The 13,980-nt window shown below is 36.9% G+C and overlaps 1 protein-coding gene across 1 annotated transcript; it reads right to left on the bottom strand.

Annotated features, from left to right (window-relative positions):
- Nucleotides 1-204: 204 nt before the first annotated feature.
- Nucleotides 205-10,826, bottom strand: LOC128211213 (protein mono-ADP-ribosyltransferase PARP14-like). The gene is made up of 8 exons (XM_052915743.1): nt 10,320-10,826; nt 9,714-9,925; nt 9,177-9,295; nt 7,742-7,924; nt 6,109-6,212; nt 3,622-3,764; nt 1,694-1,871; nt 205-1,114 (listed from the first exon to the last, which is right to left on the bottom strand). Exons 1-8 carry the CDS (start codon nt 10,540-10,542, stop codon nt 825-827), a joined length of 1,452 nt encoding a protein of 483 aa, XP_052771703.1. The 5' UTR covers nt 10,543-10,826; the 3' UTR covers nt 205-824.
- Between the last annotated feature and the right edge of the window lie 3,154 nt (nt 10,827-13,980).

The following is a 13,980-nucleotide window of genomic DNA, read 5'->3' as shown; positions in this document are numbered from 1 at the left end:
TAGCTGTTACTATGCTTTACTTGGCGTTAACATAATTAATACAAGATCATTCTACAACGATTACAAATATGAGTAATAATACGATGAGCATACATGTATATGCACATTATAACAAGTCACAATAGTAAAATATATTTTTATTAAATGAGTTCACTGTAGACAAATCATGCAAGAAAAAGTTCCACAAGGTAATTTCTAGTTAAAAAAAATGTATATATTTAATCTTATGACTTAAACAATAGGATACTTAAAAACAATAAATAAAAATCATAAGCTTATAGAAGAAACTCTTCATACACGTTATATACAATAATCAAAACAAAATAAACATATATGTTGCTGGCATGGACTAAGTGAATGCCAAAACAGAACTATCAGATATCAGGGTAATCAATGAAATTAACACATGTGTACGCATTTGTTATGCCCAAAGTACACAGGACATAAAGGCAAAAGTAAAACAAAAACGTTAGAATATTGCTAATACAATTCAGTGTTCTGCAATAGAGTATTACAAATAGCAAACCTATCTGTTGGAGAAAGCTCGAAGATATTCGGGCACCTGTTTAAGCACACACACGGTCTGATGAAATTTAAAATTTAAACAGTTATGCATTGCAGAGCGTTATGATAAAACAAAGACAGTTTATACGGAAATTCAGCAGAACAAAACGTATCTTAGAGTATAGTCTGAGGAAATGGACACTACGAAGAATTGTGTTTTATTGTCGTTCAAAACCTCCAAGATTGAAATCCTCTTCAGATATATGTCTCTAGATAGCATGTGCTCCAGCAGAAAAATCATTTCCGCCATAGACTAACTATCATTTCTTAAACGTTATTATGTAAAGAGGGTAGGCCTGTGTGTCGTTAAATATTATATACATAGCTGGACCAGCAACGTTATTAACGACGGAATCGTACAAGGCATTCTTTCCTGCGTTAGGTTTCGGTGGCTGGACGCGCATTCCAGCTTTTCCCAAAATGAATTCACCAGTCAAAACAGCGCAGTAATATATTTTCTTTAGTCCCTGGGCACTGGGTCTTGAATAAATATCTTGACAGGAATAGCTTGCATTTACAGCAAAATAAACGCCATCCCCAAAGTACGTAGCTTAAAAAGAAAATTTACACATTTCAACATTATTGTCATTACCGTTAATCCTACTGCCTTAGCCCTTGTATTGCAATGTACTACTATTAATTATACTTCAAGAGAAGAGCAAGTCAATGGGCCGACTGTTCAAGTTAACAAAGTTGTTAACAGTATCTTTGTTTACTTTGTATTTTATTATGTGCAGATATATTGAAATAAAACAAGCATAGCTGAATCTGCTATCTCAATAATTGTGACAAGTACCGTAAATAACATGTGTATCCATGAACCTTTCAGAGTATTACAGATTTGGAAGTTTACAACGATCCAGTTAACAACTTTGTTTACTTTTACAATTTTCTGAACAATCGGCCAAATGTTGAAATGGAATAATTTTTGCTTATAGTTTTAATGTTATAGGGGTAATTATGTGCATATACTAATTTAACATCAATAAAACGAACAATAATTATACAAAGAAATATCATATTAATGTAAGGTTTAAGCGTTCATTTCAAGTCCAATCTTGAGCTAATTTCGAAAATTATAAGTTTTTGTTTTTTAGGTAAAAGCCGGTGATTTTAATTAAAAAATTACCGTTTCTCCCACAGTAGCTCCTGTTAAAACCATGTGCGTTGACACTGTCCACGGTGTCTTCAGATGTACCGTGCCACAGTAATTGCTCGTTTTTCGTTCCTGCAGGATTCTGTCCCTCGAGTTGTTTCTTTTTGGCTTCATACTGTAGCCACAGTGATTTGTTTTGCACTTTCTCGATCTGAAAAGCAATATATACTTTAAAAAAGCAAACGTACGTACAAAGTTTGATCACATTCAGATTACTAATTAAGAAATGACATTTTAAAGTGATACTCGTATTCAAAATCAATACATTCACATGTTTAACAAAAATAAATTCTGATCGATAAACCTTTAACTTCTTACTAAATAATGCTTTAATGGAAATTATTAATTACTCATAACAAGATTGTAATCGTGTATTTCATAGCTGAAAACGCACAAAATTTAAATGACTGGTGGGTCCTAAAAATACAGTGATCGTTTATCATCTTATAAGGAAGAAATTCCACGTTTTGCACAGTTCTTTTTAATTGAAACACGTATTCTTCATAAGAACTATACTAATTTAGATATTTATTAACCTTTTTCGGTAAATTTAAACAATTGTATGAACTGTGGTTCTGCTAGGTGGGAGTAAGATTGCATCTTTTTAAGGAAAAATCAATCAGAAATAAAAAAAATAGTGTTAAATGAGCGGGCGCGAATGCATATATCATAAACAAAAACTGTCACAGTGACAGCGTGCTCGACTATTCCGCCGCTTTTCAGTTTAAGGATTGAAAAGTTTTGGCGAAGTATGATAAGATTTCAATGCAATACATGATGTGCTGAGAAATTAGCATCAATGTGGTAACATGTAAAATTTTATCCAGAATTTCTAATTCTAATAATAAAGGGCCATTATTTGCGAAATACAGTTATCTAACTTGGTTATTCAATTAGGTCGGGTGGTTGAATACCATTGTGTAAAGTCTCATTGCAATACATCAAGTAGTTGCTGAGATATTATCCTATGTATGCTAACATGCAAGACCTGAGCCAGAATTTCTAAGTCGCATAATAAAGGGGCAAAAACTTTATAATATGAAAGATAGAGTTATTTTACTTGATTAAATAAGAAGGATAAATGGTTGGGAGCCTGATGTATTTGCTGAGGTATTGACCTAAAAGTGGTTTGATGCAAAACCTTAACCAGCTGAGGTACAGAATTTCTATGTGGAATGACAAATGGGGCTATTATTTGAATTTAATGCAAACTAGAGTTATCTTACTTGGTCATTTAAGTAGATTAGGTGATTGAGATCCATTGTATAAAGTCTCAATGCAATAAATCAAGTAGTTACTGAGATATTAACCTATGTGTGCTTAAATGCAAAACCTTAACCAGAATTTCTAAGTCAAAAAATAAAGGCCCATAATTAGCATTATATTTGTGAAACTTGTCCGAGATAGTTTGCCCATATACATTCTTACCAAATGTGGTGATGATTTGACAATTGTTTCAAAAGGAATTGATCGGACAATACCAAATAAAGGTAATTTCAATAATTAAAGGGTGATTACTCTTTAGTGACTCTAGAACTAAGGCTGGTTATCGAACTTGTCTGAGATGTAATGCCCATACCTATTTTGATCGAATTTGGTGATGATTGGGTTAACGATTCTAAAGTTATTGAATGGACAAGATCGATTTTAGGTAATTTCTTTAACCAAAGAGCGATAACGCTCGAACAACTAAGCCGATATGGCATTCTGACTTAATTTGGTTATTATTGGACAAAGGCTTTTTAAGAAATTTATCGGTCAACAACTGAACAACGCCTTTCTGCCCATCCGCCCACCCGTACGCCGCACGTGAAACTATAATACTGCCCGTTCTGTGAAAGGGCGCATAAAAATAGTGTACAACGGAATAGGTCACACGTGAGTATTGAAAGATGGTTTACCGAGTGAATAGTGTAGCCTCCACCACTGGACGCGTTGAATGTCCCGGATAAATCAGTGTGCTCTTTGTCAGCGGGGGCCAACTTATACACCAGTAAATTTCCCTTCATGGCTTTCCAGTTGGCAGGAACCTCTCCGCTAAATTCTGCAATCAGGAAATATTTGTGCGAAATTGAACAGCAAAGTTACTTGAATAATCATAGGAAATTCAAACACCAACAACCACGATATCATTTGTAGACGCCAATTATTTTCCTTTGCCTGCTTTTGGCCAAGACAGATTGCAGCAAGAAGGTGTAATGCAGATTAAACAAGAGATGTTTGTCAAACATTATGCCCCTTCCCCCCTGAGCGCCATGTTGTCAGGATTATGTGGACAATTGAATGAAATATGCATGGACTGAAATGACAGCTTCGTTGTCACTGAAATTGGATGCCGTAAAGGCAGTTTTAAGATAATGACCATTCAAGTGTAAGGATAGAGTGTGTTATGACCATGATCTTTGACCTCAAAATCCATAGGAGTCATCAGCTGGTCACCAAAAACCTAAATGTCAGGATTGAGGGCCATGAGTGCAGGCATTGTCAAGTTATCACACAGACAAGCTTTTTTCGTTCAAGGTCACTGTGACCTTTAACTTTGACCCGATGACCCCTAAAATCATAAGGGTTCATCTACAGATCAGATGCAACTCCAAGTCAAGTTTGAGGGCCATGGGTGCAGGCATTGTCGTGTTATCAGTAGGACAACATTTTGCCATTCAAAGTCACTGTGACCTTGACCTTTGACTCCTAAAATCAATAAGGGTTTTTGCGTTAAAGGTTACTGTTACCTTGACATTTGCCCGATGACCCCCAAAGTCGATAGGGGTCATCTTCTGGTCAGGCTCAACTTTCATGTCAAGTTTGATGACCATTGGTCCAGGGATTGTCGAGTTTGCTTTCAAGGTCACTGTAACCTTGACCTTTGACCCATAAAATCAATAGGGGTCAACTACTGGTCAGGCCCAATCTCCAAGCCCAGTATGAGGGCCATGGGTGAAGGCATTGTTGAGTTATCACTCGGGCAACCTTTTACCATTAAAGGTCACTGTGACCTTAACTTTGGCCCAATGACCCCTCAAAACAATAGGGGTAATCTACATGTCAGGCCCAATCTTCAAGCCAAGTTTGAGGCCCAATGGTGCAGGCATTGTCAAGTTATCTTTCAGACAACCTTTTACCATAAAAGGTCACTGTGACCTTGACCTATGGTCCAATGACCCCAAAAACAATAGGGGTCAACTACTTGTCAGGCCCAACCTCCAAGTTCAGTATGAGGGCCATGGGTGAAGGCATTGTTGAGTTATCACTCGGACAACCTTTTACCATTAAAGGTCACTGTGACCTTGACCTTTGGCCCAATGACCCCCAAAATTATTTTACCATAAAGGTCACTGTGACCTTGACCTTTGACCCGATGAGCCCTAAAATCAATAGGGGTCATCGACTGGTCAGGCCCAACCTTCATGTCAAGTTTGATGACCATATGTCAAGGAATTGTTCAGTTATCACTCGGACAAGCTTTGGTCTACCGACGGACCGACCGACCTACCGACCGACATGTGCAAAGCAATATACCCCTCTTCTTCAAAGGGGGGCATAACAATTACATCCTAACCTTGATTATTAGGCATCACTGTTCAATTTATGACTTTATGTCAAGAATATGTAATGAGATTGTAAAAGGAACAATACAGTACACAAAAGACTAGCATATTACAGAATCAGGAAAATACTGTGTTGTAATAATACAGCTATCGAATATGGTAAAACAACGCCAACAGAAATACACATTCTATAAGAAAATACAGTCTTTCAAATGGACATTCTAATTACTTTGTATATAACAAAGATCGAGTATTTAACAACATCGATCCTTCCAAATTAGCGATCTTCAAAAATCAATTTTCGCTTACAGTTACAAAATGCTTTCTTTCATCAAAATCTATAAATTGAACATTCTAAAGGGAACATTTACTAATATTATACACCAAAACAAAGTAAAAATCAACTTCATATCGGTATGATTTGTCTTGGTAGCGTTTTACAGTGTCGCCGAGGCGAAAATGTCCCTTATGCCAGATGGTGGACGGACATTCGCCAAGAAACGCGGCGAAAATGCGAAATAAAAATGCATTGCATTTCTGCCCCAAAGTTAACGCATTTTGTGATTTCGCCTCTCCCCTTTGAGCAATTTCGCACCCATATTTGGCACATTTTCGCCTTGATTCTTTGCACATTTCGCCTTCAGCTGAAACGCTATTAAGACAATACAGACCAATAATTCATGCCTTCCTTCCGGAACGAGAAACATAATAAATGCACCAAGTAGTTGGGTGGGTCGAAAATGTGCAAAGTGTCGGAGTGAAAATACGCCAAATCTTTGGCGAAAATCAGTCGCATTATTATTTTGCATTTTCGCCAGACTCTAAAACTCTACTAATTACCTTTGATTAGATCTTTTCGAATAATTGTATCCTTTTCATCAGGCTTTGACTTGCAATACTCAGAACAATTCTTAAAGTCAATGACCACCACTTCTCCATCGTCACTGTAAACGACATTAACATGTCAAAATATAGTTCATGCTTATAAATATTTGCAGCATTGTATTGTCGTAGTCATGTGACTCAGAAAAGGTTATTTTAACCCTATAGTTTACAGAAACATATAGAAAAGAACAAGAGCTGTCACTGAGAAAGCGCGCTCGACTATTACGCCCCTTTTAAGATAAGATAAGAAGTGTTAGTGAAACATGCATGAATCACTGTAAAATAGGATTAAATGCAAAACCTTATCCAGAATTTCTAAGTCAAATAAAAAGGGGCAAAATTTGTATAATATGCAAGATAGAGTTATCATACTTGATTGTTAAAAGTTTCAATGCAATACATCAAGTAGTTGCTGAGTTATTGACTTACATGTGCTGACATGCAAAACCTTTACCATTATTGCTAAGTCGAATAAAAAAAGGTGCAAAGTTTATATCATATGCAAGATAGAGTTATCTTACTTGATTAATTAAGAAGGTTGAATGGTTGGGAGCACATGTATAAAGTTTCAATGCAATACATGATGTATTTGCTGAGATATTGACTTAAGTGTGGTGACATGCAGAACCTTAACTATAATTTCTAAGTCGAATAATTAAGGGCCATCATTTGCAAAACACAGTGATCTAACTTGGTTTTTTCAAGTAGGTTGGATGGTTGAATACCGTTGTATAAAGTCTCAAGGCAAAAAATGAAGTCGTTGCTGAGATATTAACCTATGTGTGCTTACACGCAAAACCTTAACCAGAATTGTTATGTTCAATAACAATATGCAATTATTTGCATTTTATGCATGATATAGTTATCTTACTTGATTAATTAAGTATGTTGGATAGTTGGGAACATAGGTCTTAAGGTTCAATGCAATACATGTTGTATTTACTGAGATATTGACTTAAATGAGTTAACATGCAAAACATTATTATTAAGTCAAATAATAAAGGACCATAAATTGCATTTTACGCAAAATAGAGTTATCTAACTTGGCTATTTAAGTAGGTTGGATGGTTGAGTACCACTGTATAAAGTATCCAAACAATACATCAAGTAGTTGCTGAGATATTATTATTATTTAATGAGTGCTGACATGCAAAACCTTAACCAGAATTTCTAAGTCGAATAATAAAGGACCATAATTTGCATTTTCATTCAAATTAGTGTTATCTAACTTGATTAATTAAGTATGTTTGGAATACATATCTAAAGTTTCAATGCAATACATGATGCATCTGCTGAGATAATGACCTAAATGTGCTTACATGCAAAACCTTAACCAAGGTGTGGCGCCGACGCCTACGCTTGGTTAAGTAGTTTAGCTCTCCTAATTCTTTGAATAGTCGAGCTAAAAGCCTATGATACCAACAGCGACTTGACGACTCCATTGGTATTGGTCGAATAGCAATATCAATTATCACCAGACAACGACCCATTGGAAATAAGTGCTTGCACTTTCACGGGTTATCCTTGAACATAAGGTCTAAAGACATGCATAACATTATAAGCTAATTGAAGAACTCCGAACGCTTACGTGTAAGTGAAATTGTCCTTTTGTGCCTTGAAAGCCTGCTCTATTTGATAGTTCAGCATCATTTCATAGGGTTTCAGTTCATCCTCCATTTCGGTCTGTTCTATCCAATACCACTGGACGATGTCTTTCAATATCATGGCGGCATTCTGATCTTGCTCTATTTTTGCAGCATCACGTAAAGATCTGTTGATATAGAAAAACCTTTTCGAGATACATTCATCATAGCATGACCTCATGTATATATTGTGTTTAACTGAATAATTGAAAATAGTATCAAAAAAGAGATGTTTGTCAAACAGTATGCCCCCTGAACGCCATGTTGTCAGGAATATTTGGACAATTGAATAAAATATGCATGGACCGAAATGACAGCTGGTTTGTCATTGAAATTAGAGGCAGTTTTAAGATTATGACCATTAAAAGTGTGAGGGCAGTAACAGCTATTGCAAGTCTTCATCTAAACCAGGCATATTACCCAAACGAACAAAATTAAATTGGAACCTAAGTTCTCACCCTTTGCGCCTTTGTTATTAGGTGGAAGATATTCCATTAACATACGGTTGACGATCTGGAAAAACTAAATTAGTGTTACCTAATAATAATTGCTTTGCAGTATATAATAAGATTTCAACCTTTGATGTTGTAAAAAAAAGAAAAAAAAGGTTTAATACAGAAATGTAGAGATCCAATCTCTTCATGCAATACCATTCTGGTAAGAACGATGCCATAAGTGGTAAGATTAAAGAGGGCTAAGCATTCTTCAGTTATCAATCAGACAAGCTTTAAGTGTTGAAGGTTAAAGTGATATTTGGAAATGATAACCCCAAAACAATAGGGGTCATCTACTGCTCACGCCCATCCTCTACGTAAGGTTTGAGGACTACAAATCTACCCATTTTCTACCCCCCCCCCCCCCGCCGGCATATACCTTTATGTCAAATTTAAAGGCCATGGATGCAGGCATTGTCGAGTTATCACACGGGCATCCTTTTTGAGTTCAAGTTTGAGGGTCTTGGGTGCAGGCATTGTCGAGTTATCACACGGACAAACCTTTCCGCATTCAATGTCACTGTGACCTTGACCTTTGACCCGACGACCCCTTAAATCAATAGGGGTCATCTACTGGTCAGGCCCAGCCCCCATGTCATGTTTGATGACAAAAGGTCCAGGCCTTGTTGAGTTGTTATCACACGGACAAGCTTTGGTTTACCGAATGATTGACCGACTGACCGACCTACTGACATGTGCAAAGCAATATACCCCCTCTTCTCCGAAGGGGGGGGGGGGCATAATAATGTTTGTGAAAATAAAAAATATTAAAATCTGGAATAGTTAAATGTATGTGTTACATTTCATAGCTTGCCTGTATACACATACACGTAATAGCGTGATTTATATATGGCCGGCAAGAATGTTTAGCTGAAAACCAACATACGCGTATATATCATCTGTGACATTGACCACATTTTGCATAACACCAACAATCTGGATAACTCCACCAATAAGTTTGTATTCGACATGGTTTTCGTCGGCCTTCTGTTTGATTGCCTTCAGCTGCAACCAAAACATGTAAAGAATGTAATCTAATAAACAGACCCAAACCAAAAATACTACTGTGATCCTGTTAAGTATACAGAGCCGAACTACAAATAGATCAATCCGCATGATAATCAGATGGTTATCACAATCTACATTAATATTAATGCATTTTTATCAATAACAATTTGGGAAAATATTTTTGAAAGGCTAGCAAACTCCATATAGGTGTAAAATGGGATTTAACCGGAGGACGGCTACTCAACCTCACACCTAACACATTTTATTTAAATGACATATGTTTTTAGATTACCCAATACTTTCAGATTTCTTCAGTGAACACAAATTGTAATACAACTGTGTAACAAATTTAAGCGTATTATTAGTAATACTCATGCGGATAACAACGGAAAATCACACACACATATAATTTTACCTGTTTATCATTCATCCGGGAAATAACAGTGTCATCAAAGACCTTTGTAGACACTTCACGGTGTATGCAACTGTCCAACTTTCGAATTGCTAATGTTATAGTGCTGATATTTAGGGCCCACAGCGTGAAAAGAACAGCGTTCTTATCTGCTTCAATCTTACTAAACCTACGAGTGGAGGGCTTTGGAGGAGGCGGCAATCCTACGCCAACTTCTAGATGAGAGACAGAACAGTATATACCACCGTTAATCAACTAGAATATATAGCTACATGCATTAGCAATACTTTGACATAGACAGATGTTGAAAAAGATTTCGAAAAGGTAAATTAATTTATTTAGAGGCAGTGCATGGCAATATATATGATTGATTAGAATTCCGTCAATCATATGTGTCGCCGATGGAGAGCGTCGATCTTTTTTTTAGTAAATGTCAACATGACGTTTGAACTATTGACCACGAAATCAGTTTAGAATACTGTGACAATAACCGATGTACATACATAGGGTGAAGAATCTACACCAAATGGCAATAATTGTGCCATGACATGCAGGCGACACAATACAGTACAAATACAAGAAATGCAGAACACACTTCACCCAAGTTACCATGTGAGCCTTTTGCTTTGCGAATTGCACCGTGAAAACTGTCAATCATCTCTTTCTGAAAAATCACAAATCTAACGTCTGTCAAGCTGCCGCACCCATCCGCTGCAAAATCCTTTGTCGCCTGAACCATTATCTGTGCAGTTGCCGCAGCGACATAAGCACTCTTGCCTACAAAGGAGCATGCATGTAATACGCAATGAAACACGACTGTAAACCTTGGCATATGGAAACATTTTCATTGGATAATATTTCTTTCCTAATTTTGCACTTGAATCTCTGGAAGGATATATTGTAGGAAAATAACATAGGAAGTAAATCTTAAATGCAGTTTTTCATAATTTTTCGATAAGCAATAAAGACGTGAACACAATGTTTCATACTATACTTATTTTCTAGTGTAACAGTTTTCAAGTTTCTTTGCGAGAAATCGAGAATTAGATGATATGGATTAAATTAATCCAATTATGATATCTGGCAGTAACATTACCAGTTCCTAATGCAGGAAATGCAAGGCTACGGAAGCCCTTTTTCTTGGCACGTTCTAAGCACTTGACGATAACCTGCTTCCAGTCCTGCGGCGACTCCTTGGCCACAACATGCATAATTTGACGGCACTTCAAATGTGGAGCTTTTGTTATAACCACTTCATACTTCTTCATGTCAACTTCTGTAAAAAACGCAAACACAATAGTAACGTTTATCCAATAAATTTGGTAAGTTTATATCGATCGCGTAAACTGTAGAATGGAATAATTTTGCGAGTGTAAAAGATTCGTGTGAAATCAATCTTGTCACGAATCTTAAACCTAGCGACAATGTTTACCAATTTTAACCATGTACTTTTGCGGATTTGGATGTTTCTCTTATTTGTAGCGCCAATCAGAGTTTAACCAATTTGAATCGAAGAAACTGAGAACTGATTACAATACCCAAAAAGTGAGCCACTTGAATTTTGATGAAAAAAAAGGATATGTCTAGTGCAATGAGAATGTGTTATTTCCTAATCGACCTTGGTAACGACATAAATGCTACAAAAACTCATTTAGTTTATTCCTGGATAATGATTAAGAAATTAACTGCACAAGTTATTAACCAACTACAGTACAATGAAAATTGACATTTCTCTCGTGTAACTGACACGATTGACCCTACAGACACAGCTACACCGTGATCCTTATAAACAAGGCTCGGAATTATCATGATCGGAAAATATATTATGAAGTTAGTGTTTGCTTGTTTCTCAATTTGGTGTCTAATTGAATTTAAACGTGCTTATCGTGTTTTTTGGAAATTATCCAACGATAAAAACCTGATTTATACATAGTGCTTAGGACAACTGTCATCCACAGTTACTAGGTATTTGGACTGCATTTTTTGGCCAGTCGAGCGATTGGTCCCTAGGGTGATCTCTTGGGCTCAGAATCATAAAAAATGTGTTTTAGTACTCTACGATACCCATAATAAACAAGTAATCAACTTTTGGTCGTTTATTTTTATACATTAAATATTATGAAATTTCATACAATCTTTATCATTCACAAGTTATGTGACCGGCCGGTTTGCATAGTCAAAATTACTGGCGAGGATCTGTGATTCGGTATATAAACAGTATACTTGGCAGAGTTATTAAAGAAAATTGCGAACACGCGTCTCGTTTGTGCTGGTTGAGCGACTGCACCTTGGAGATTATTTCCTTCTGGATATGCATGCGACGTATACAGTTGTTTTATCGAAAACATATTGTAGATCTGAGCTCGTTTCCATACATATGTCTCAATCTGAAATCTGCTAACCTTCATAACTTGTGAATGATAAAGATTGTATGAAATTTCAAAATATTTAATGTATAAAAATAAACGACCAAAAGTTGATTACTTGTTTATTATGGGTATCGTAGAGTACTAAAACACATTTTTTTATGATTCTCAGTCCAAGAGATCACCCTAGGGACCAATCGCTCGACTAGCCAAATATGCAGTCCAAATACCAAGTAACTGTGCTGTCATCAAGTAAAGTTCAGTCACAATTGGAAAAAAATACGTTATCATCGGCATGAAGCTTTGCTGAAAACACAGTCGATGACGCCAACAACGTTTTTTTTTTTTTAAAATATATATCGCCCTTTCAAGCGAAACAAAACTTGTGTCAAAAATTTTAAACCATGCGAAATAAGCGAACTCCAAAACTGAAAATCGCAAAAAGAGAAGTGTAAGGAGATTTAAAAGTTCTAAAATATTGTCTCTGTCTTGTATTGAAGGTGTTAGTATTTCCACTGCTTTATAGTCTCACACAGAATTAAACCGAAACTGCATACGTGTATTTTAGCGTTCAACTGCTCGCTCTCCCGTTAATTCTTTACTTGTTAAATTAATTATTATGCCCCCCCCTTCGAAGAAGAGGGGTATATTGCTTAGCACATGTCGGTCGATCGGTCGGTCCGTCGGTAGACTAAAGCTTGTCCGAGTGATTACTCAACAATTCCTGGAGTTATGGTCATCAAACTTGACATGAAGGTTTGGCCTAACCAGTAGATGACCCATATTGATTTAAGGGCTCATCGGGACAAAGGTCAAGGAACAGTGACCTTTAATCATAAAATAAATTTAAAGCTTGTCCGAGTGATTGTTCAACAATGCCTAGACCTATGGTCATAAATCTTGATATGGAAGTTGGGCCAAGGTCAAAGTCACAGTGACCTTTATTGGTTAAAGGGTGTGTGAGTGATTACTCGACAACGCCTGCACCCATAGCCCTCAAACTTGACTTGGAGGTTAGGCCTGACCAGTAGATAACCCCAATGATTTTAGGGTTCATCGGGTCAAAGGTCAAGGTCACAGTGACCTTTAATGATAAAAGGATGTCCGAGTGATAACCCGACCATGCCTGCACCTATGGCCCTCAAACTTGACATGGAGGTTGGGTCTGACCAGTAGATGAACCCTTTTGATTTAAGGGTTCATCGGGTCAAATGTCAAGGTCTCAATGACCTTAAAGTTTAAATAATTTAACAGCTTGTCCGAATGATAACTCAAACATGCCTAGACCTATGGTCATCAAACTTGATATGGAAGTTGGACCTGATCAGCAGATGACCCCTATTGTTTTGGGGGGTCATCGGGCCAAAGGTCAAAGTCACAGTGACCTTGATTGGTCAAAAGGTGTCTGAGTGATAACTCGACAATGCCTGCAGCCATGGCCCTCAAACTTGACATGGAGGTTGGGCCTGACCAGTAGATGACCCCTATTGATTTTAGAGGTCACCGGATCAAAGGTCAACATCAGTGACCATTAAGGCAAACTTAACAATTCATTGACCTATGATCATCAAACTTGACATGAAGGTTGGCCCTGACTAGTAGATGACATCCTTTACATTTTGGGGGTCATAGATCCAGAGTTCAAGGTCATGGTGACCTTTAATGCGAAAAAAGGGATATCTCAACAATGCCTGGACTTATTATCATCAACCTCGACATGGAAGCTGGGCCTGAAAAGTAGATGACCCTTATTTGTTTGAGGAGTCATCAGGTCAAAGGTCAAGGTCACAGTGATCTTGAATAAAAATATTAGTCTATGTGAAAACTTGACACTGCCTGAAACCATGGCCCTAAAACTTGGAGGTCCATGCATATTTCATGCAATTGCCCAAATAATCCTGACA

This window comes from Mya arenaria, chromosome 12, assembly GCF_026914265.1.
Source record: "Mya arenaria isolate MELC-2E11 chromosome 12, ASM2691426v1".
NCBI lineage: Eukaryota > Metazoa > Mollusca > Bivalvia > Myida > Myidae > Mya > Mya arenaria.
This window is presented reverse-complemented; position numbering and strand designations above follow the sequence as displayed.